The sequence below is a fragment of the Ipomoea nil genome, unplaced genomic scaffold (assembly GCF_001879475.1).
Source record: "Ipomoea nil cultivar Tokyo-kokei standard unplaced genomic scaffold, Asagao_1.1 scaffold1708, whole genome shotgun sequence".
Lineage (NCBI taxonomy): Eukaryota > Viridiplantae > Streptophyta > Magnoliopsida > Solanales > Convolvulaceae > Ipomoea > Ipomoea nil.
The window spans coordinates 252,952-276,593 of record NW_017618136.1 but is presented as its reverse complement, the minus strand read 5'-3'; the positions used below and the strand labels follow the sequence as shown (position 1 = coordinate 276,593).

Below are 23,642 nucleotides of genomic sequence, written 5' to 3'. Positions count from 1 at the left end.
TACTTTTTTTTTTTTTAATTCAAACATTTCTTTCTCTCTTCGTGCTTATTATGTTTATGAGAATATTCTAATTTTGATCACTCAATTCTTGTGACGTTTTCACTTTTGATTATCAATTTTAAATTGTTCCAAATTTAGTTCTCAATTTTAAACAAAACTCAACCTTATAAAAAAAAAATTTACAATACAACCAGCAAACTTTACCTGCAACGAAATAATACGTCACTAAAATATTGGCAACAAAATTAGTTGCGGGTGACAATGACCGTCACCATAAGAGATTAACTTTAATTGTGAGTCCCAACATAACTGATACGTGAGAGGATCAATGTGATAACTGAAAAGAATGCCGGGCTAAGATTTACCATTTTATCCCTAAAATATTTCGGTCTAAAGCATGCAGCATGCAACTGTTGTTACAAAACTGTTGACTTAGTAACCACAAGGTTACAAGTTCAGCGGGAACAGTTTATTGGCTTTCTTGGTTTGAGCCGATCAATTATGAGTAACCTAAAATGATTTACCTCCTAGTGATTCTTTGCCGGCTAGGGTCAAAAGGCGAGTTTACCCCGTGCACACCTTCGAGTAGTGGCTATGAATTTCACTCGTCACACCCCCCAAAAAACTTACAATTTCAGGAAGGAGAATGCTGCATGCATCTCAAAGTAGGATTTACATAACAGATTTCTACACCAGTGCCATATCTTCTTCAAGAGCTTCATAACTAAGCATCATCTTTCAAGAATGGCGCCGTGTCATTCTGGTAATTCCTGATCGCCTCGATAACTTTGATGGAGAATGATTCATCCTCGGGATAATGCGCAATAGGGTCAGGTAACAAAGGTTCTGCAGATACATTCAACACGCCTTCAAGAGCCGCGTGCAGACAGTAAGCTGAATATGTGATGTGATATCCACCTTCTTGCACAATCAAGAGTTTCCCCTTGCTATATTTGTCAGCAATGGCGCGAACACCCCGCCCTATCTCCCTGTAACCCTCCATGCTCAAGCACTGCCTTCCATTGGGATCAAACTGAAACAAACCATAGCTTTTAGGCTCATGGCCTTTCCGTTTTATAGAGATAGGATATCCATATGTAGATGATAACGATTATTGTACTGAATAGTGATTCTCAAATAAACAAGATGCATTCATTATATCCTACAGATTTTCGAGAGGCAGGGCACTGGACTTGGCCTTCAGGCCTCCGCCCGACAATCCTATAGCCACTGGTGCTGGACTTGGCCCTTCACCGGCCTCCTCCCAACAATATTCTTGTACCCCTCTAAATCACTAGCATAGACTACGAAGAGCTAGTCAGCTAGTTTGCAACTCCCAATCACGCTAGATATTATCTAATGGACCTTTGTGTTCTAATACTCTGATCTATCCGAGAGTTATCAGTATTTATCAAATATGTTATTGATCCATCCTACATTTGCTACTACTGATGAGAATCTAGACCAATATGGATCAAACCAACAATTATAAGCTAGCTTTTGTGTTTGACGATATCAAATTATACCTACTAAAAGCTCTCGACTTAAGGTTTTCCAAAGAGCAGTTAATCTGCACATATTAAGACAGATAGAAACATAAAACAAGTCACAAAAAGTGTAATGCCGAGGGGACTTACTGCACTTGAATCCAGGCCAACAACAAAAACGATCATATCGGGCTCAAACTTCTGAACTGCAGGGACGACTAAATGTGCCATGGCATAACCGTAGCCCCTATCTCCTGTTCCATTGGGCAAAGGGACATTCAAATTATACCCGAATCCTTTACCTTCGCCAAGCTCATCCACAGCTCCATTCTGAGGATGCGAGGGGCCCCAAGAACCATGGTTCATGTGCAGGGAGATGGTGAGAACTCTGTCAGAGCGATAAAACCCTTCTGCAGTGCCATTCCCGTAATGGACATCAATGTCAATAACCGTGACCTTTTCATGTCCAGAATCCAGAGCTAGTTGCACTGCGAGGCCAGCATTGTTGAGGAAGCAATAGCCATCAGCTCGAGCAGGCTGGGCGTGATGGCCAGGCGGCCTGACCAACGCGTAGGCAATGCTCCCATTTCCATCGAGAATGTGTTTCATTGCTGATAATGTTGTGCCAGCCGCCAGAAGTGCAGCATCCCATGAACCTGGATTTAAGAATGTCCCTGAACAGATCTCTTTCCCGCCACTTCTGTCTGCTTCAATCAGCTCATTTACATACTCTGACAGATTGTGAAAAAAAATGTCAATTCTCAGTTGATTAGTTGGCAGATAGATTCACATGAAACCTTTTTAATTTGGCAAAATCTCCAATAAGAACAGTTCGGATTTTTCACAAGTATAACACTTTTCTCACAATTTTAACTCTTCCATTCCTAATATTACATTTTTCCTCATAAGTAATATACTTTTTCTATAATAACTATTGAGTAACAATAAATCAATTTACCATGATTACTATTACAACTATTTTGATAGGTATCTGTTCAACCCTAACTATTACATTTCGATTATTGCTTTAGTATTACCCTTGTAATTTAGGTCAAGAAGATTGAAAAAGGAAAAGAAGAAAATTAAGGAGAAAAATGGTACCTTGAGTGTGGAAAGAGAGCAATTCGGAGAGGAGAGCAGGTCTGCCATGGTGCCAAGAAATGAAGGGAGAAATTGGGCCTCTTTTGAGGATGGAGACCATATTCCTCACTCTATCGGCATTCTCCGGGTGATTCTCCAGCACATCCAGAAACCCCGGGTCAATCCCGGTGTCAAACATGCCTTTTCCGGCGTCGTGGCTCAGCATGCCCTCGTGCCAGAATACGTGGATGAGATCTCCGGCCGCCGGAGAAGAAGGCGTAGCTTTAGCTGAAGCCATGGGAGAGTATCCAATTTCAGTTCTGCTATTGACTTCACTTCTCTTCCCGTTAGATACTGAAGACTGAAGAGTATCCATTATCCAATTTCAGTTATGGGAATCTTGTCAGTGTCACTGCACAACATAATTGGGCCGTATATAGAAGAAGCCCACTGGGCCTTTCCCACTAATAAAACATAAAGACAACCAACCAACAAGGAAGCCCAATATAATCAAGTCCACGATGCAAGGCAATTTAAAATTTATTTCCAGTCCAATCCATAGATGGCCAGCAATTATACCGTGGACCATGGTCCAAACGGCAGACATTATAATGTATTTAAAGTGATATTGTCTCACATATTATTTTTATTATATTATCAAATGAAGCTACAATTGGATTGAAATGAAACTGTAGTTGTGTTGAAATGAAACTGCAGTGTATACAAAATGAAATTGAATAACAATTTCACATATTTGAGTGTATATTGTCCAGCGAAACTGTAGTTATATCAAAATGATACTATAGTTATCAAGTGGCTTGTAGTCTACTGGTATCGGGTTGTTCTCCTAAGTGGGAAGTGTAAGGTTTGAACCTCAATTGAGGCAAATAGTTTGTATATGTTGCGTTGAAATGAAACTGCAGTGCATATTTGATACTTTTGCCATAGATGGCGGTGTTACAAAATATATTTTAGTAAAAGTAATTTGTTTGTTTCTAAAATGTTGAATCTCAGACCCCAATGTCCCCCACGCTTCGATCCGACAAATTCCCTACTCACCAGTCACCATTGATGGATCTTGCTCTAGATGGCATTCGATCCCTACTCACCATTGATTTAGTGAAGGTTATTAGGCTCATATTTTTATAATGATGTAGCGGTTTTATTTTATTTTTCCTTTCTCGAGTATGAGAAAAGAAATAATTTGTATGTTTAGTTCTAAACTATAATATTTTGAAACTATCATATCGATATATTGAGATATGTCATAAACTATTGATAAGTTATATGTGATGCCTTTGTCAATATCAACAAAAACTATATTGAGATAAAAGTGTACGTAACTTTATTTTAAATAATAGCTATAGCTAGAAAGGTAAAGGGAGTGGAATAAATAACAAATGTAGCATTAACATATACACCATGCACCATGCCACAATATATATTTACTTTTTGATCACCAAAGAAAAAAAAACAAAACTTATTTCTTTATTTGAGAGTTTGAACTCCAACTTTAAGTATCTCTCACCCCATGTCCTAAATGTAAAGGAGTAGTGTATACCAGCTTATTCAGCTTAGTTTTAGTGTGTAAACTTTTCTGCTTTTGTTAGACTAGTTTGTATACTAAAGGCTGGCAAATTATGCTGTGCATCCGTATGCACCAAGCATGGTGCATACGGATGCAAAAACGACGTCGTTTTTATAAAACGCGCGTCTCCCCTTAAAAAAAAAAAATTAGGTTCGAAACTATAATTCCATAATCGATGAACTATAATTCCATAATCGATGAACTATAATTCCATAATCTAATCTATGAACTAAAATTTTCAGAATGAATGAACTAAAATTCCAGAATTTATGAACTAAAATTTCAGAATCGATGAACTATAATTCCAGAATCGATGAACTATAGTTCCATAATCGATGAACTATAATTCCATAATCCATGAACTAAAATTTCATAATGAATGAACAAAATAATATTGTTACTAGGAATCGAACCTGAATTTTTTTTTTAAAGGGGAGACGCGCGTTTTTAATAAAACGACGTCGTTTTTGCATCTGTATGCACCATGCATGGTGCATACAGATGCACAGCATAACTATTCCTAAAGGCTAGTGTATGAGATAAATTGCGAGATACGCCCTAATTATTGATATATAGCCTCTAAAATGCTGATGAGCTATTCCCCGACCTTTTTGATTCTTGATAAGATTCGAATCCTATACACTGCGATTGTTAACAAATTAAAACAAAGCTTATCAATTTCTTTATTTAGTTTTATATGGGGTTGTCATCATCATGACTTCTTTATTAAAGTTTTGTATCCTCCTTTTCATAGCCATTGTTAGTGATGCTTTCCTTCTTTGTCATGGGGGGTATGTACCAAATTGCATATATGCCAAATAACTTATATTATATTGTTAAAAAGTTAACAAAAAAAAAAAAAGAAAAAGAAAAAAAGAACACACATATATAAACACACTTTTAATCAAAATTTGAGTGTGGTCTAACACACTTTGAAGAATTTTGAATGTTTAATTTGTTGTCCACCTCTCAACTCCACTGAACTTAAATTATTAAAAAGTATATATATATATATATATATATATATATATATATATATATATATATATATATATATATATATATATATATATATTTCCAATTTTTTAAAAGTGAGAATTATTATATTCTAAATATAATTGACATTAATTTTTGGCATTAAAAGGCAATGATGGGAGAATTTAATTGGAACGCACTATAGTTGTAATGGATTTCCTTGATAAGTAGACTTGTATGGAAAGCAGATATGTGACCAAAACTGCTTGATAAGTATTATGGATAGTTGAGTAGCATTACATACGTTTCAACTAGGATGAATTTCATTTTAAGTGTCGTCTTCTGATTTGCTTATTATCGAATTAATTAAGGCCTTAAGGGGTTCATTAGTTTACTTACTTGCCAACTAATAAGAGACGTCGTGATTGATCTCGCTTGAAAGACAACTCTAAATATTTTATTGTGCATCTAGTTGTGTTAGGCATATAATATAATATATAAATATAAATATGTAGTTTAACTATTAGTTTAGCTTTTTAGTTGTGACATAATAAAGCATTTAATGTAACATCAAAGCCAACTCCATACACAAGATCATAGATTTAAATATCTCCTTTAACAAAAAGAGATTAAAGTAATCGGTCCGCACACGTGAGAGAGCCTGTTAAACATATAATGTCTAAATATAAATGTACAGTCTAACTATCAACTTAGACTTATAGGATTGTAAGTTGATAGTTATATTAGACTGTACATTTATATTTAGACTTATAGGATTGTACCCGCACGGGCTTAACTCAATGGTTTAGTGGACAGTATTTGAGTTAAGAGACCAAAATTCGGACCTCGGTGACGATAATGTGATGATTTACATCCTCCCAAATGCTCAGTAGGTTGTGACAAACAAAATTTCTCTCTATTTTCTTTCCAAAGAAAAAAAGAAATATTTGTTTTGGTTGGTGGATACAGTGGGCTCATGTAGTGGGAGGTGGGAACCAGCTCAAAAGGTTCATAGGCTTAGTCATTGCTTTTCAATATATTCATTTTGTCTTGTTTAATGTTATTCACTATTTCATGTTCTCTTATATGGAAAAAAATTTGGCTTTTGGAGAGGGATAAGTTGACCACCAACGATCCATTCTTCAATTACTTCTTATAAAATATTATTATTGGGCATTTTATTTGAACTTGTCAAATTCTATTGAGAGTGAATAGTTTTTTTAATGTGCTACTTAACATCATATTTATACTTTTGTATAAGTAATGTTTGTTCATAATCATTTGCTGGATGGCCTGGTTAGGATAATAAAGTAAGCTTCACTCAGAGTACATCTTCGAATAGTGGTTGATAAAAAAAAAAAAATCAATCCTTAAAAATTAATACAATGTTTAAAACAAAGAATATGTCCGACCTGCTTCGTTGCCATTCCTGCCCCAAAACCCTACCAAAATTCCCAAAAATTTTTGAAATTTATTTTTGCAAACCCAAAACCATGAACAAAACGCCGCACCAATATAGTATTCCAAGTATTTATAAATCAGTCCAAAACTTTGTACAATTTACAAACACCTGCTTTGGTTAGCCTCAGCCGCCGGAGCCGCCATCTCCCCAACCTCAATAACAACATGGTCGGAATCGGAAGCACTACTACTACTACTCTCCGGCGGCGACTCGGCTGCATTATCCTTAAAGTGCGCCGACGCCGCCAGCTCACTCACACTCTCCGCTATGTTCTCTACGCAGACCACAATCTCCGTGAGGATTGAGGCGACCGCCGCCACCGGAATGACCTGCAGCAGGTCCACGTCTTCCCAGAAGCTGGAGCTGAGGAGCAGTTTAAGGTTCTTGGCGGCGGTTTTCGAGTTCGCCATGTGTTTCTTGGCCGCCGAGGAAGGGTGGTTCATGTTTCTCAGCGATGATGCTAGCTCTTTCAGTGCCTTACCGGATTCCATGCTCATCTTCGTGCATGTTCCCTTCATTATTCTCCTCATCTCCCCCGGACCCTGTAAGGGTCAGCATCATATTTATATGCAACTCTAAATATGTACAAGTACAAAAATATATATGTTTTATGGGTCTGATTCAAACAACTCCACTCATATTTAAAAATATATATGTTTTATGGGTCCGATTCAAACAACTCCACTCATATTCTTTATATGAGACATACTCAACAATATAGTATTCTATCTAAGTAGAAAAGTTTGTTCGATTGCATATGCCCTTTAAACATATATGTAACGTAACGATGATTTAAATGTAGTTTTAATTAAGAGGATAGAGTGCTTACTTGAATTTTGGAGTTGAGATAGCCATTGAGGGCTTCAACCCTGCAGGCACACTGCCTAATAAGTGCTCCCACTTTCAAGTATTGTTTCCATGGATGCCGGAACTTGAACCGCCCATGCCCAGGTTCCCATCTTGCAAAATTTGCCTGGACGGACAGTAAATTAAGTCCCGTTAAGATTATTTAATAGTAAAGTATTAAATACCTATTAAAGACTTCATGGTTATGAACATATATTACATTATAATAGAGTCAGTAATGCTAAAAAAAAAAAAAAAAAAAAAAAAAAAAAAAAAAAAAAAAAAACTTCATGGTTATAGATGGAGGATATTCCACTCACCAGAGCTTCTTCAGTGGTTTTAGAGTTGAGAACACTTTTGTAGCCAGCCATGGAAGGTTTAGTCTCCTTGGACGACTCTTCCTCTTCTGATGATTTAAAATACTCAGCTCCAAATCCTACAAATTCCATTTTTTTCTTCATGCATTAGTATGTCACACCAAAAGGAGAAATTATGGGGTAATCCATCTAAGTTAATCAGGTTGTTGCTTGGTAATCACAAAATCGATTTCAAATTTGACTACCAGTAGACTGGCCTTCTTGGTTTGAACATTTACTTGGTGCTTTAATTTACATGAACCAAATCATACTGGCTGAATCCAACCTATTAGCTAGTCTAATCTATGGCTTTATAAATCTATATGTTCTCTCTTATTTTATGTATTCTTAACAATATCTTTCCTACTTAACTAAGACAATCATATGCTAGTTGAATTGTACCCAATATTGTCAAGATATGGTGCAACCAAATATAGTATGCATGATTGTACTAGATACCAATCACACCAATATTGCTTAACCGAACATACTTGTTTACAAATTTTGAATCAAAACCCAACCAAAATTTGAGTGGAGAGTATAGTGTCCTAATGACTAATATATAGCAAGAAATGAAACTCAATTCAATCAAACTTGTGACCCAAAAAAAAAAAGAGCATAAAATGTATACCTTCCAAGAAATTGGCAAGAATTTCCAAGTTTGTAGCTACTAGTCGGTGAAGATCTTCCCCAGCCCAGACAGGGCAAACAAAAATGGAGACAATGACACAAACAGAAGCTCCAATGGCTATGGTGGAAAACCTCTTGTGAGCCAACTCCAAGATTTCATGAGTTCGGAAACCAGAAATGGAAACCAGGCAGAATGTGAGGATGAAGATGAGCAATCCATAGTCATATCTCGCCTTCACTGCTGGGAAAAATCTTATGAAGGTTGATGCCACAGCTGCAATCCCATCATATCATATATATATGCCAAAATTAGTAAATTCCAAAGAGTCAATACCCCGCACTGGGGTTTGAATTTGAAACCTCTCATTTGAGGGGCCACAGCTATGCCGCTCGACCATAAGGCCCAAAATTTTAGAGTATAGAAGAGATAGGAGAGTGAAAGTGGTACATACCTTGGACAAATACAAAGAACCCTAGCAAAAGTGGTTCACAGATTTTCCCAGTTGTACTAGCCAAATAGTGTGCTCCAACCCCTAGAGCACAAGCTAGCAATGTTGCAAGTGCCCTATTCAAACCCTTTCCAAGTGTTGCACCTAAAAATGGATAAAATGAAAGCAATAGTTGAGAAATCACCACTCCTTTACTTGCTGCTCTATATCTATCATTTCTATTTTTTTGGGTCAAGAAATGTTTAAAATACTTCAATAGTCAGAAACAAAAGTTATACTTGTGTAGCAGTCAACATTATGTTTGATGGCAAGATTATGCTGGACTCGACCATTCAAGTTGAAACACAACAATATATAGTGTTACTCTTTTAGGTTTTGTAATTAAAAAAACTTAAAAGACTCCTATAGTCTATAGACAAAGGGTAGGTTTACTTAGCATGTACATATAAAAAATAGAAAATAGAAAATGAAAACTGGATAGAAGAAAACATAACCTATATATCTAGAGAATTGAAGTAAACACAGTCGTGAAATTTACCAACAGTAAATTCGAAGACGACAACGACAGTCATGACAGCCCACATTGTGGAAACACCAAAGTTATGGTAAAGTGGATGAAGGTAATACAACAAGGAGACCAAAGTAAGTGCAAGACCAGCTTTTAAGGAGTGAACAACTCTCCTAGGATCATCTGTCGCAACATCTCTGGTTTGCCTAGCAATATCAACCACCTTGGCAAGCAAACCCTCCGGCAAGGCCTTAACCCGCCGCCATGCACGGCCAAAGACGCCGGCCGGTTTCTCGCCGCCGCTTTGAGACTCCATTTCCATGGCTAAAAACAATAGAGTGATCCAAGGCAATTAAAAGCTAGTATTTGTGTATGTATGTATGTATGGGTTGGGGGTGTGATTTATAAGGAGTGGAAGAATAAGGATGTGGACAAAAACATGCACTATTTTACAACGTTGTGATGGGCACATTTTGATGCCTTAGCTTTTTTTGGTACGATGCACGTACGAAGAAAGTTCTCGAAAATAAGTGGTGACAATTGGAAGCTGCATTATATATATATATATATATATATATATATATATATATATATATATTAGATTTTGATGAGTTTATATATGCCAAATTAAACCTAACTCAAATCGGCCAGGATAGTTGTTCCTAGCTAGACTTGTAGGTCTATGGTTCATAGGGTATTGTTTAGTGGCCTAGCTCACAAGATGCGTTTGAAAAATCGTTAATTTATGATCATTAAAAAGTGGTTGAAAATTTTGAGTTTGTAATTACATAATCGATTTTTTTTACAAAATTTAATGATTATTTGGGCAATGTAATACAATGTTCGTCTGTTACCAGCTACTAGTTGAAAGTGGTTAATAGCGTTGTGATCACCTATAAAGGTTGTCAAAAAGTTTAGATGGTTACACTGTTAGAAATTATGAAATTTTCAACCATTTGAAATTGATCTTAAATCAAGTCGAAAGTAAAAAAAGGTCGAAAATAGCAACAAAGGTTTTTCCGGATATCAAAAGTGGTCGTAACAAGGCTTTCGACTTAATTTAAGACACTTTCAGGTGATCGAAAATTTCATAATTTTCAGCCGTGTTAGACCCACGACAATGAACAATGGTTGCTGGTAATTTTCGACCAAAAAAAGAAAAAAGTTTTAATCATGATTGTCAAAAAAAATTCTGACAACCATGGTAAAAGCATAAACATCTTTGATCCTCACAAAAATCCATAATTTTGACTAATTTAAGGTAATGAATTTTCCTGACCATACATTACTGGTGGTTAGAATTTCTTACTACTAAAAGTTGAAAAAATTTTGTTCACCTTTTGGGTGATTGAAAAAGATTAAGCACTATATGTTAGCTGGCCAATTCGAATTGAATCTCGATTAATAACCCTTCAAAATTAAGATTAGGGTTTTTCTTGTTGGGCAGAGGGAATTGATCTGATAGGTTTTGTCAGTTTGGGAATTAAAATTAAAGCAGAATTTCATGTGAAATTTGATGGTGAATATATAGTTATATAATAAAAAGAGAAAACAAAAATGTTGGATTTATAGGTATGGGTTTGTCTGCTGTTATCCACAAGGTAAAGTTGAGGTAGCTGCCAAGGAAGAACAACTATATTGATCTCAGCTTTTGCTGTAAAAAGATAGTTTGGCACCCCACATATTCAAGTATAACTTTGTGAGGATTGTATGTGGTTGGGGCAAGTTCCTATCTAAAAGTGTATATATGAACTGTTATGCATTGTCAGCTTAAAGTATGTGCACGGGCTAACAGCTAATTTAATAGCTGTTAACTGATTGTGTTAATTAGTGGGTTTGACTAGTTGATAACATTAACTGATTGTAGAAAGATATTTGGTAAATTAGATGTTAGCTGATAACTGATTACATGTAAAATGACTTTTTCAAAAAACTTATCAAAAAAGCTTCTTTAATTTGAACAATTTTTTGAATTTTAGCGTTTTGGAGTAATAAGCTGTTACAAAAAGCTAATTAATCAAACACTCATATTGATTGTTTAACCAAGTCAAACAACTAATAGTGGTCAAACAAGTTAAAATTGACGAATAAGCTAACTATGGTACCAAACATGGCCAATATCCTGTTTCTCCATCACTATGAAATTAATCTAAATTCGGTTTGGATCACGTTTACAAAATTTGATGACTCTTACAATAAATGAGATTTAGTTAATACAATTTGCTTCGTCTATTAGAAATATTATAAGAATAATGTTCAAATTGGCCACTGAACGTAACCTGAAAATGCAATTAGGCCACTGAACGAACAAAAAGTGCAATTAGGCCACTGAACACTTCAAAAACGTGCAATTAGGCCACTGAACTCTCCAAACGTATGCAATTTCACCGGATAGCAGGTTACCATCAATTTTAGCAGGTTACCTGCTTACGTGGCAGCTGAGTTGGCATTTTTAATAATTTTTAATAATTAATTTTAATAATAAATTTTATAAAAAATTGAAAAAATTAAATAAAAAATAAAATAAAGTCGTTTTTATTTTTTAAAAAATTTTTTAAATAAAAATTTATTATTAAAATTTATTAAAAATGATTTAAAATTTATTAAAAATGCCAACTCAGCTGCCACGTAAGCAGATAACCTACTAAAATTGAGGGTAACCTGCTATCAGGTGAAATTGCACATTTTTGGAGTGTTCAGTGGCCTAATTGCACTTTTTTCGTTCAGTGGCCTAATTGCATTTTCAGGTTACGTTCAGTGGCCAATTTGAACCTTATTCCAATATTATATTACTAGTCAAATTATATCACACAATGTGTGGCTAAATAAATGTGTAACAGTTTTGGGAGGAGTGGTCAAGCGGGTGGAGCAATTTATTTGCGACACATATTCATTTCTAAGAATTTACCAATTAGGATAAGTTCTTTGAGTTGTATTTATCTATTAAAATTATATATCCTTGCTGTAAAGATCATAAGAAAGGCAGTCGATCCACAGAAACGTAAATAGATGATGTTTAGACTTTGGTCATTTTTTTGTACACTACACGTAAATATTCATATGCACTGCATGTTGATTCAACTTTGCTAAGGTGGCAAACTGAAATTAATTAATATAATTAATGAAAAAGATGATTTTGGGTATTGATGAGTATTTATTGTATTATATATATCCATCACATACATTGTAATAAAGTCAATAATATATATATATATATATATATATATATATATATATATATATATATCAATCAGATTGTAACATATAACACACAATGAATAGGGTCCAATGTTGCAGAAAGCACTAAGCGCTAGTCAGATGTCCGGGAGTGCCTAGTGTCTAGAGCGCCTCTTAAACGGTCTAAGTAATTCGAGTATATTGTCTCCACTTTTCCTACTAAGTGTAGTGAGTTCGTTGTTAGACGGTTATAATCACACAAATTAGTCAACTACTTAGGTTAGACATATGATTAGTGAGTACAGGGCTGGTGGAATACAAAAGAGGAGCAACCGAGCAGGCAAAAAAATACCACTATCTAGGCTGAGTTGAGCGTTGAATTGGCTGCCAAATCGGTGTCTAGTCGACTGGCCGACTAAAAGTCACCTACGGCTTAAATCCCCTCAGCTTAGGGATGTCTAGCGCCTAGTCGGCTGCCTACGCCGATTTTTACAACACTGATAGGGACCGGACTAGCTAGCTCAATCAGTCAACGCACCCTACTTGCAAATCAAGCCTACTAGTTAGCTATAGCCTGCACGGATAGCTCAATCAATTGATAGAATTTTATGAGCAACAACGCCGCTGGATCAAGACTTGACAACCATAGTGTGAGAGTTACGTTGCATCTAATGTGGTGGACTTCTCGTGGGCACGCGTCACTAGATAGTGCTAAACTCTCGATCACCTAATGAGCAACTGAGTCAGCGTGATTTACTCTTCTACTATTAGGTCCGGCCAGACAAATGAGGCCATCACTTAATAGCAAAACGCCCTACACATGCCATTTTCCAAAACCATACCACGCCCCAATTTTATCCTACCTTTAATTACATATTGTTGGAATTAGAATTTAGAATGAAGCATCAACATTTTTGGTGGAACACATGGTTCCTTCAAGAACGTGAAGGGTGGGCTTGCTATCTGATCAGCATATATCTAACCATGCATGGATTTATTGTCCTTTCCGATAATGTCTGTCTCTCTGATCTGTACTGCATGCAAGTGTTAATATAATGGGACCTGCGAAGAAGATGAGAGGGCCGGGAGATGATCTGTGAGGATCGGAGCATCTTAATGTATAAGAGGTTACTGAGGAATCCTAGCAAACACACACAGTTGTCGTACAATGATAAACGGTGGAACATCTTCGATATTGTTCCAAAAATGTGAGCATATTTATATACATATGTAATTGTTTTCCATGGTTCACATCACTTCCCTTTCCTTCCCTGTCTCTTTGCTGGGCTGTGATTGTGCAGTGAAAGGATATATTCAGTAGTTGTATTTGTACTTGGAATTCCCATCATTTCATGTGTCCATTGAACTTAATTCTCTACTTCAATTCTCTTCATCGAATAATTATTGTTGCTGCTCAAAGGAAAATCCGAGAATGTATACATTATGGCTTATGGGTGAAGCTCACCGACAAAGGATCACAAAAAGGTAATTGTTTATAGTTGATTGGCTCAAACTGAGAAAGCCAATAGGAAGGATCATAGGGAGTTGAATAATTATTGTTAGTTGCCACTCCGTGGTTAAGAAACCATGCATTACATACAACTTTGTGGAATGCATGGCTCCAATGTTGCATTATATATTGTATTGATGATGATATATAAGTTTGGCCGGAGTAATTAGGTGTGGTTTGGTTTTATTGGATCTGGCCGATTGAAGTTTTGCTCCACTTCTTTCGAGAGATCCGGTCCATAAGACTTTGACTATCAAGCTAAGGCTCTTGGGAGCTTCAAGAGCAATTCCAAAAGTAAGATTTTTTTTTTTTTTTTTTTTTTGGTATGGATGGGTTTTACAGGCCACACAGGATTGGAGAGGGAAGAGAAAATGAGCTTAAAAAAAAAAAAAAAAAGGAGAAAAAAGACTAGTCAGATATATATATATATATATATATATATATATATATATATATATATATATATAGATAGATATATATTTTGAAGATCATGTTAGATTCTTGATTAATGAGAACTGAGAACTACATGAGTGCACATAATTAACTAGACGAATGCACATGCATGCGACTACTTCAGGGGTCTCCATCGTCATCCAGGCACGCCTCAGGGATGGCCTTAATTACACTTAGGGGACCCGGGGACTCAAGAAATCAGTTAGCCACCCTCTGGCAATCCGCTTGACCCCTATGGGTCCGCCACTCGCCGATGAACCCATATCTGGCGTCTGGGTCGCCAGCCGACGCTCCCTTAGCTCAGGCCAACCGCTCCCCCAACCCTTGTTTTTCCGAATTATGTTCCATACTGCGCTGCCAAACGCACCCTCGGCCCTCTTTTTTTAAAAAAAAAAAAAGCGCAACCGGACCCCTCTTTCCTAATTGGATCGCCTTGGTCAAACCCACCTCTTACTTTAATTATTCTTTGGGTCACATACACACACAATTGTGGCATATCTCAATAATATTATTTATTAATTAATATCAATCAATAGTAAACACATACCAATTTTTTGTGAAGTAGTCATTGATTGGAAGGTGCAAATATATGATAAAATGTGAGATTTGTATATTAACAATTTAGATGAATTAAATTGACTGCCATCTGAATTTCTTACAATACCGCCTACTCTATTCACAAGATTTAATTTTGATTCAAATTTTTTATTTTTTTTTTAAAAACAAAATTTATTCACTTGAATCACAAGTCATTGATTAGTGGCTCTGCCTCTTTTAATGTACTAATACTAAAACGTAACTTATAACATTCGTAGATCGCACACAAATCAGGATGGGTGCCCCCTTGGATTGGATAGAACATTCCCCTTGCATGGATAAAATCATGAATGGCATATTACAAGGCCAAATCAATTGATCTATTAATTTCGAAACTCAACATCAAACTATATATTTTTTTAGCAGGAATTTAAACACACTCTCGATATTTGTAGCAAGAATCAAATGCTCACTTTCCTGCTAGAAGCAAATCTTCCGTAGACCGGCCAATGTATATGGTTGATTCATTTCAATTTTATTTTATTTATATCGGGGTATGAATGTATGATTTTGATAAGTTCCACTCTTTTTTGTTCTTCTCTTCCTTCCCATATCATGAATGTGATCAATGGTAGAGAGGCTTTCAGGCATCTTTTTCCAGAAGTGCAGTGATAGGGCTGCAATCTAAGACAACCCCACGTATTGCTCTGACATGAACTTCAAAGATATGCATATTTGCATGGGCTTGAATATGTTCTTTCTTCTAAAATCTACCAAATGCTGCCATTTTTGTGGTTGTTTCTTCTCATGAAATATATCTTACTTTGATCCGATCTCTTTTATCTTTGATTCTTTTCTTTTTGTTACTTGCTTCCAGCTTGGCCTTGTAAAGTTTAATTCTGAACAAAGAATATTTTGAAATGTTGTGAATGCAATGGACTTTTTTTTAGTCACGAGTAAAACTCAGCTCTCGCAGTCACCACTTGAGTGTGTATATTGGATTATTGGGTAAACGCTACTTTTGTGCATGTAATAGCAGGCAAATCACACAGGAGAGGTAAACTGCACTAGGAAGACTCTATGAATAGATTAGACTGAGAGGATATTGACAAGAATTGAATTTTGAATTTTTTGTACCAGAATCATACTTTATCCACTCTGTCACCCTTTTGGTTGTATGCAATGGACCTTTGTTTTAGAGGGTGGGGGAAGGGATGATACCATAGGTTGTTATGGTTGGTGGGGTATGTATATGTATGCAATGTACTTATTTTTTGTGACGGTAACCTGCAGGCACTATCCTAAGGAGTGTATTTATAATTCTGCTCCTATATATGTTTATAGATCATACAAAAATAAATTGCACTAAAATAACCTTGGTGTAACATATTTGACGGAGAAAGTGTTAGCAAGAATGACGTGCTTCATTTATTCGGCTAAACCTTTCAGGGCATGCAATGGACATTTGTTTTAGGTGGGTAGGAGTAGGGGGTGGTGGGAGGGGGGGGGGGGTGATACCATATGTTTTTATGGTTGGTGGGGTATGTATATGTATTATCGAGTGTGTGAGACATTATAGAATATATGTGTGGGACTTATATTATATTCTTGATTTTATTGAAAAGGAACAAGAAACGACGCAGCAAAGGAGATGAGGGCATTATTCCCTCCTAACAACAACAAACTATCTAGCCAATAATATGCTTCTTTGCCTGGAAAGATGTGATTGGGTGAATAAAGCATGATTCTCGTATTAAAATATTAAGATAAAACACAATTTTTGTATCGAAAATTTATAAGTCTGATTCTTATTTTACTAACACTTTCTCGACCGAACACGTCACACCTCTTAAATAATAACTGTGAATTTTTCTCATCACCCGAATAGTTTGCTTCTTTCCAAAGCCTTAATTAGGGCTAGCTTTAGGGTTGGGTAGCCAGCAACCAGCATAACTATGTTTGTTGTGTATTAATATAACATATATGCAGGCATGATTACAAAATTTCAATTGCTAAAGAATTTTAAAACAAAAAAAAACATAATTCGTAGGGAACCTGATCCAATTTCTTGAATTGACATGTGGAATATAATCAAGATAGTTGCAACAAATGAACAAAATTAGATAATCAATATATACCTATATCTATATCAATATGAACAAAATTCCTGTAAAAATTGGAATAATTTCATTCATCCATGCATCTTGTTTGATCAATGGCTAGAAACAAAGAAAACAAAAAAGTGAAAACATGATAATATTTTCATAATTAATATCGTGCATTGAACAAAACTTCACGGTGCATTCACTAATATGTTACGGTGCATTCACTAATATGTTACGGTGCATTCAACTTTAGAACACGTTTACAAACTATGATTGCATTATAACATATCAACGGATGCACTATGCACCGTACATAATAATTACAAAAATGTCATCATATTTTCTCTTCTTTTTTTTTTTTTTCTTATTTTCCACCCCTTAATCAACCTAGATTGATGTGTATGTGACTCTCATGAGTGGTTAACTAATTAACAAAAGAACTAAATTTTCTCGTGGGCATTTTTATTTCTATTTTTTTTATAGTACATAAGATTTCATGAAAGTTGACTGTATATGTTGATGTTGATAGTATGAGTACAATCATGTATACTATTTTTTGTTATACCCCACAACTGCACTAGACACATACAACCACACGGGAACCATTATATATATATATATATATATATATATATATATATATATATATATATATATATATATATATATATATAAAAGAATATATAATATTCTTTTAGATAGATTATGTAATATTAGTGTGTATGCAACGTGAATCAAATCCTATTGTTTTGAAGTGTTGATGATGAGAAGAGCATATTATATTGGGCTATTGGGTATTCCCTTAAAATCATTCTTCATGAGTTTTGGATCTAATCTGATCTGGACAAATGAAGGCACGAGAACATTGTCAAATGTTTCCAACTTTTCATGTGATTATGACATTTGCATTTGCTCCTCCTACGTTAGTATAACTCATCATGCATGCTTGTCTGTGCATTACAACCAACACAGAATATAGAATAAAACATGAGTTTTGTATCAAATTAAACATCACGAATTTAATTTTTGCTAACATTTTTTCAGTTGAGTCCATTGATCTTTTTTGGTGTGATATATTTTTTTCTGTGTGGCTTAATTGTCAAGCCAATTTAGACAACCATCATAGTTATGGGACCAAAATTGCAAATTTCTGATTGCATATATACTTGTGCAGAGTGTAATGTGGATGAATTAATGGGTGGTGGGATTGCAAATGTGATTGTGGGTATGTAGGATATGGCAAGTTAAGATTTTGTTATGATATGAAACTATGATAGTGCCTGTCACAGTTCATGGTACTACATTTGTTGTTTAATGTAAAGACTGGTTTTTCAGTTCCCAGTAAAAGAAGATGCAATGCTTTCATAGATAAAGCTGTGAGCTTTTGCTTGGCACAAGTCTCAGTCTCATCATTGTCAAGCCCGGGAAGTCAGTCCTGGCTAACACTGCAACCGCATTGCCTACCGTATGTTCACGAGCAGCTAGACTTCCCGTTCTTCGTCCAAGTTCTGCGGTACAAAAGATAAAGTCGTGACACATTGTTATAGCAGCACCAAATCGCTTAAATATGCACACACATTTCATTGCTAGATGGGTGGTGCAGGGGTTGGGGAAGGGGTGGTGTGGTGTGGAGGTAGAGGGCTTATTCGCTCATTCTACTCGTACTAACAAGCCAATCATATATATGTGTGCATATATGCGAATTTCTGAAGGAATGCACCGCAACTACTACATGATTGCACTGCTACGGTCCCCACACATGCCTGGAGGACCTTGAGGTTTAATCGTATCCGGGAGCAGTGCAATCATGTAGTAAGTGCGGTGTAATCATGTAGTAAATTCGCAGTTCGCAGGTTAAGGTTGGTTCTCACCTGATTATGGACCTATATACCCCTCCAAAAACCGTTGGACTACAAGATGGTGCTAACATCTCGAGATTTTCGTTACATGTGCTTATTTGCTCACTGCATATAACTATGGGACCCTTTCTAGTCATGTTATCAAAATCGCCCATTTCTACTCTAATGAGCACCCTTTCGAGTCATATTATCAGTACTTCGAAATAGACTTACCTCTTTATTTGACAACGATTTCTTTGTGAGCTTTATACGAGAGAATCACGTTCCATACTAAAGCAACTAAGTTTGCAGCAAGAACCTGCAAATATATGATTACGCTGATGAAAAAGAGTTTGAGTTTAATACGTAAATGTCAGCATACAAAATAAATGAAAAACGTATGGTCTCAAATGGGGAAGGGGAGGTCTATAAACATAGCATTAGCTTTATCTCTTAGGAACAAAATGAGGAGAGGTCGGGGGTCCATCTAACATAAAATCACCAAACCGGTTTGCTGCATTTTTAAATCTAGAAAGAAAACGAAAAGGTGTACACTAAAATTCATTTTTGAACTTTAACCTGAAATTGTTGTGGGACGAAGCGGAAGTTGAGGAATTGAAAGGGTATCCATAGTTGCCAATTCGCAAGAACAGAAGAGACCCATTCCTGGAAGTCAAAAATTAGAAAACGAGCATCACAAGTCGTACCCAAGCTAAGGTTAAAGCTTAGTCAAGCATTTCAACATTTATACCGTGGACAAAAAGAAGTCAACTTTTTAGGGTAATGAGAGAGGTGTCATTCGAACAACCGAACATACCTGTTGAAGCTTTGGAATCACTTGTGATGCCCGCCCCTCAAGTGTCACGAGTGTAGATAAGAATACTCCAATGAAAATCGGAGCAAAAACGAACTGCATTTGACCACAACAAGCTCGTTCGTGATATTAAAAAACCACTAATAGCCATGAATCTATTAAGTACGGAAGCAACAAGACACATCAACAAATTTTAAGAAAACCTGATCAAGTAAAAGGCGAAAGAAAGCCCCCGATGCTCCAGGCGTTGTAACCAATCTACTTAAGTACAGGTACCTATGTTATACGTAAATCAGAACACGCAAATATAAATCATCCAATAAAGAACAAAATTTTAACATGAGGTAAGGATAAAATTTTTATGAACATTAAAGACAATTTCTCAATTTCTCGAACATCAAAAGCTATTACCAAAAGTGCAATGTCGGACCCACCAAGACCAGACCCAAAAATGTGAAGAGGAATGTCCTCTTTCCATCTAAAGATGGGACTCCATCGATCCAAAGCTGTCAAATGTATGCAGAACACATTAAATTAAATTCATAGCAGATATTAAATTTAAGGATAAATAAAACATTAGAAATCATCAAGTAAAGACTTAAGAATTACAAAATGAACGAAAGCGTGATTCCAACCACAACTCTCCCTATTACTTCTTTGCTACTTTTAGAGACTTGATGGAGTTCAGCTGTATAGAGGGAATTTAAATGTATCGGTCAATCCATACATTCTTGCAATGCTTATTTGTGTAGAAAGCTCGAATAGAAATGAAAAGTGTTTGGCTAAATCCAAAGACATTGGCCCTGTTTGGTAACATAGTTAGCTTATTAGTCAATTTTGACTTATTTGACTACTATTAGCTATTTGACTTGGTTAAACAACCAATATAAGGGTTTGATTTATTAACTTTTTGTAACAGCTTATTGCTCCAAAACACTAAAATTCAAAGCAACTTTTTCGATCAACTTTTTGAGAAAGTCATTTTGCATGTAATCAGCTATCAACTTACAACTAATTACCAACAACTTTCTACAATCAGCTAATGCTATCAACTAGTCAAACCCACTAATCCAATCAACTACAAGCTATTTACCAAACACCCCCGTTGATCCACTATGGAACTACATCATTACTAACCCCCAATAACACCCCCAAAAAGTGCCGACAATAAATGAGAAACATATTTTATATATGCTGTTTTCCAGTCAATTTGGTGAAGGAGATCAAAGACAGCCAAACATGAAAACCAGAGAGGCAACAAATAGGGCAATCCTAGAACTAGAAGCCCGGAAGTATAACTTCCCACACAAAACCGTCCAAGGCAATATCAATAAGGAAACGTGTTCTAATTGTCAGATTACAAACACTAAAAAGGACAAATATTTCTACTCAGCCAACACGCCCATTACTCGTATTACGTATTCAATGCCATAAAAAATTTACCTGGCAGATCAAATCTCCAACGCAATTCAAAAATGCAGATGTGATAGCCTTTGTCCACACAGGATACTTCTCAAGAAGAGATAAGTACCTGCAAAAGAGATGAAATCATTTTTGTATAACTTGACTATAAACTAACCAAAATGTGAACTTTTTATGATTAATATTGGTTTCTTTCACTCTCTTTTTTTTTTTTTTTTTTTTTTGAGCAACTAGAAACCTGCAATCACTGGGTACATCCCGCCTTCTCACCCTAGCTGGCAATGTACCACGAGGATGTAAACCCCTAGGATGCCCATAGTTTACGAGCTCAAACCAATAAAGCCAATAAGCGGGAGTCGAATAATATTGGTTTCTTTTGGCCATTGAGTTAGCTTAAAGCCATTACTAAGAAGGTAAGGCAAAATAATCACTTCCACCAAAACAGAAAGCAGAAAATAAATAACTGTCAAAAGCTTTTTGGGGGACAGAAAATTTAGCTTTTAATCCTTCAAATTGAAATAAAAACCAACTTTCAATGATATGAATAAACAATGAGTACACTTCAACCCGAACAAAGTTCATATTTTTAAAGATAGAGTAATATAGTAATTACTGATAATAACGAAAGGGAATTACCATGTGAGCAATGACCACTTGCTCCCACCCTCACCACCACTTCCGCCTCCGCCTCCGCCGCCGCCGGAATTGCCGTCACCGGAGCCACCATACCCTCCGCCACTGTTTGAACTGCCGTCAGAAACCGCAGACGCCCGGATAAGATTCGGCCCGGACTCAAAAAGTTCCAGTCTTTTCAGCCCGCGAGCTGAAGTAGAAGCAGGAAAAGCCGGATAGGAAGAGGAGCGGGCCGTGAAGCGCGGCGTGTGGAGGTGGTTGAGCGGAATTCGAGTAAGCTGAGCAATGAAAGTAGCGGCGGGAGGATTGCGAGATAATAAACCCGGGAAGCGTAAACCCAGCAGGGATTTGCGGGTTAGAATCGCGGCATTTGCAGCCATGGCCAATTTATTGAAGCTTGCTTCTTTTCACCGGTTTCAGAATTATGCTTCTTCCTTCGAGGTTTTTGAGGTTTATAGAGATTTATTTTTTATTTTTGCCTTTTTTTAGTTTTTATATTTTTTAAAAATGTATTAAATAAGGAAAATGATAAAATAAGCCTTCAAACTTTACTTTAGGTACCTAAACTTTTTAAAATTGTAATTAAATCTTTTAAGATTTTATTTTAGTGTAATGAAGCTCAAAAATAAATTAGTAACCAATGGTAGCATGTCACTACGGTTTTGATATCTTTTTCGACCAAAGATCGACCACCAGCAACCGGTGCCGGTCGCCTTCTCTATCGACCAAACAAGAACTGGTCGCCTCCTTCGGGAAGGCAACGTTCTGGTCTAGTTGATGGAGAAGGCGACCGACAAACGACGCCAATCGTTCGCGGTCGATCTTTGATTGGAAAAGATGTCGAAACTCTAATGACCTGCTATCATAGGTTATTAATCTGTTTTTAAGTTTTATTGCACAAAAATAAAATATGTTTATTTAACCATTTTTCATATCTCTTGATATATAATAAAGCCGAATTTAGCCACAAAATTTTCATCCAAAGTGCAATGCATTTTGATAGAAACAAGATTAATGAATGCATTAATTGTGTGGGTATATGTATTTATACATATTTTTTTGTTGAAGTTATTATGTGTATTTATATTTTATAAATTATATTTTATTATTATAGCTCTATCTCTATCTCTCTCTCTCTCTCTCTCTCTCTCTATATATATATATATATATATATATATATATATATATATATATATATATATATATTAAAGCATAATGAAGTATGGAAAAAAGTTTATTGTGTTCAAATTTATTAGTAAAGTTTTATATTTAATATAATTTGTGTGTCATTTAAACCTCAATTATAATTAATTTGACTCCACAAATATAAAGAGGATAAACTATATATAAAATAAATATAGTTTTTACATAAATTATATTTTTAAATGAATAATTAAACTTTTGGTTGAGATTTTCGACAAATATCGTCTGATATTTTATTTACAAGTTTTATTTAAATATACATTAGTTATATAATTAAAGTAGTTATTTCAAATTCAAATTCCTTTTAAAAAAAATCAAATTCAAATAATAATACAAGTAACAATAAACTTTAAAATCAACATAATAATAACATAATTAAACTTTTAAAATATTAAATAAAACATTGTATTTTTTTGAATGTTACTAGCTCTATTACAATGTAGCATCTGTTCATATACTTTATCAACTTACTAAAGCATAAAGAGCTAATAACACCCCCATTAAGACTCGAACTCACAACCTTCCAAATGAAAATCTAACTCGGATACCATTGGACCACATAGTCCTAG

The 23,642-nt window shown here is 35.6% G+C and overlaps 3 protein-coding genes across 4 annotated transcripts; all 3 read right to left on the bottom strand.

Moving 5' to 3' along the window:
* Positions 1–245: 245 nt before the first annotated feature.
* LOC109191656 (histone deacetylase 8) lies at positions 246–2,934 on the bottom strand. Its single transcript, XM_019342281.1, has 3 exons — positions 2,589–2,934; positions 1,638–2,218; positions 246–1,033 (listed from the first exon to the last, which is right to left on the bottom strand). The coding sequence occupies exons 1-3, from the start codon at positions 2,863–2,865 to the stop codon at positions 725–727; spliced, it is 1,167 nt and encodes a 388-aa protein (XP_019197826.1). The 5' UTR covers positions 2,866–2,934; the 3' UTR covers positions 246–724.
* LOC109191657 (protein Mpv17-like) lies at positions 2,711–22,331 on the bottom strand. Of its 2 annotated transcripts, XR_002055966.1 has the most exons (10): positions 21,874–22,331; positions 21,259–21,346; positions 20,227–20,321; positions 20,019–20,091; positions 19,819–19,911; positions 19,581–19,667; positions 19,236–19,320; positions 18,451–18,671; positions 6,003–6,005; positions 2,711–2,721 (listed from the first exon to the last, which is right to left on the bottom strand). XR_002055966.1 is itself a non-coding variant. In XM_019342283.1 (8 exons), the coding sequence occupies exons 1-7, from the start codon at positions 22,248–22,250 to the stop codon at positions 19,240–19,242; spliced, it is 894 nt and encodes a 297-aa protein (XP_019197828.1). In that variant the 5' UTR covers positions 22,251–22,331; the 3' UTR covers positions 18,399–18,671; positions 19,236–19,239. The 2 variants fall into 2 exon arrangements, 1 of the variants encoding a protein (XP_019197828.1); XM_019342283.1 differs by lacking the exons at positions 2,711–2,721; positions 6,003–6,005 and having other exon boundaries at positions 18,399–18,671.
* On the bottom strand, positions 6,643–9,703 carry LOC109191621 (aluminum-activated malate transporter 2-like). The gene is made up of 6 exons (XM_019342232.1): positions 9,412–9,703; positions 8,877–9,017; positions 8,426–8,698; positions 7,759–7,874; positions 7,422–7,565; positions 6,643–7,134 (listed from the first exon to the last, which is right to left on the bottom strand). Exons 1-6 carry the CDS (start codon positions 9,701–9,703, stop codon positions 6,691–6,693), a joined length of 1,410 nt encoding a protein of 469 aa, XP_019197777.1. The 3' UTR covers positions 6,643–6,690.
* Positions 22,332–23,642: the final 1,311 nt, after the last annotated feature.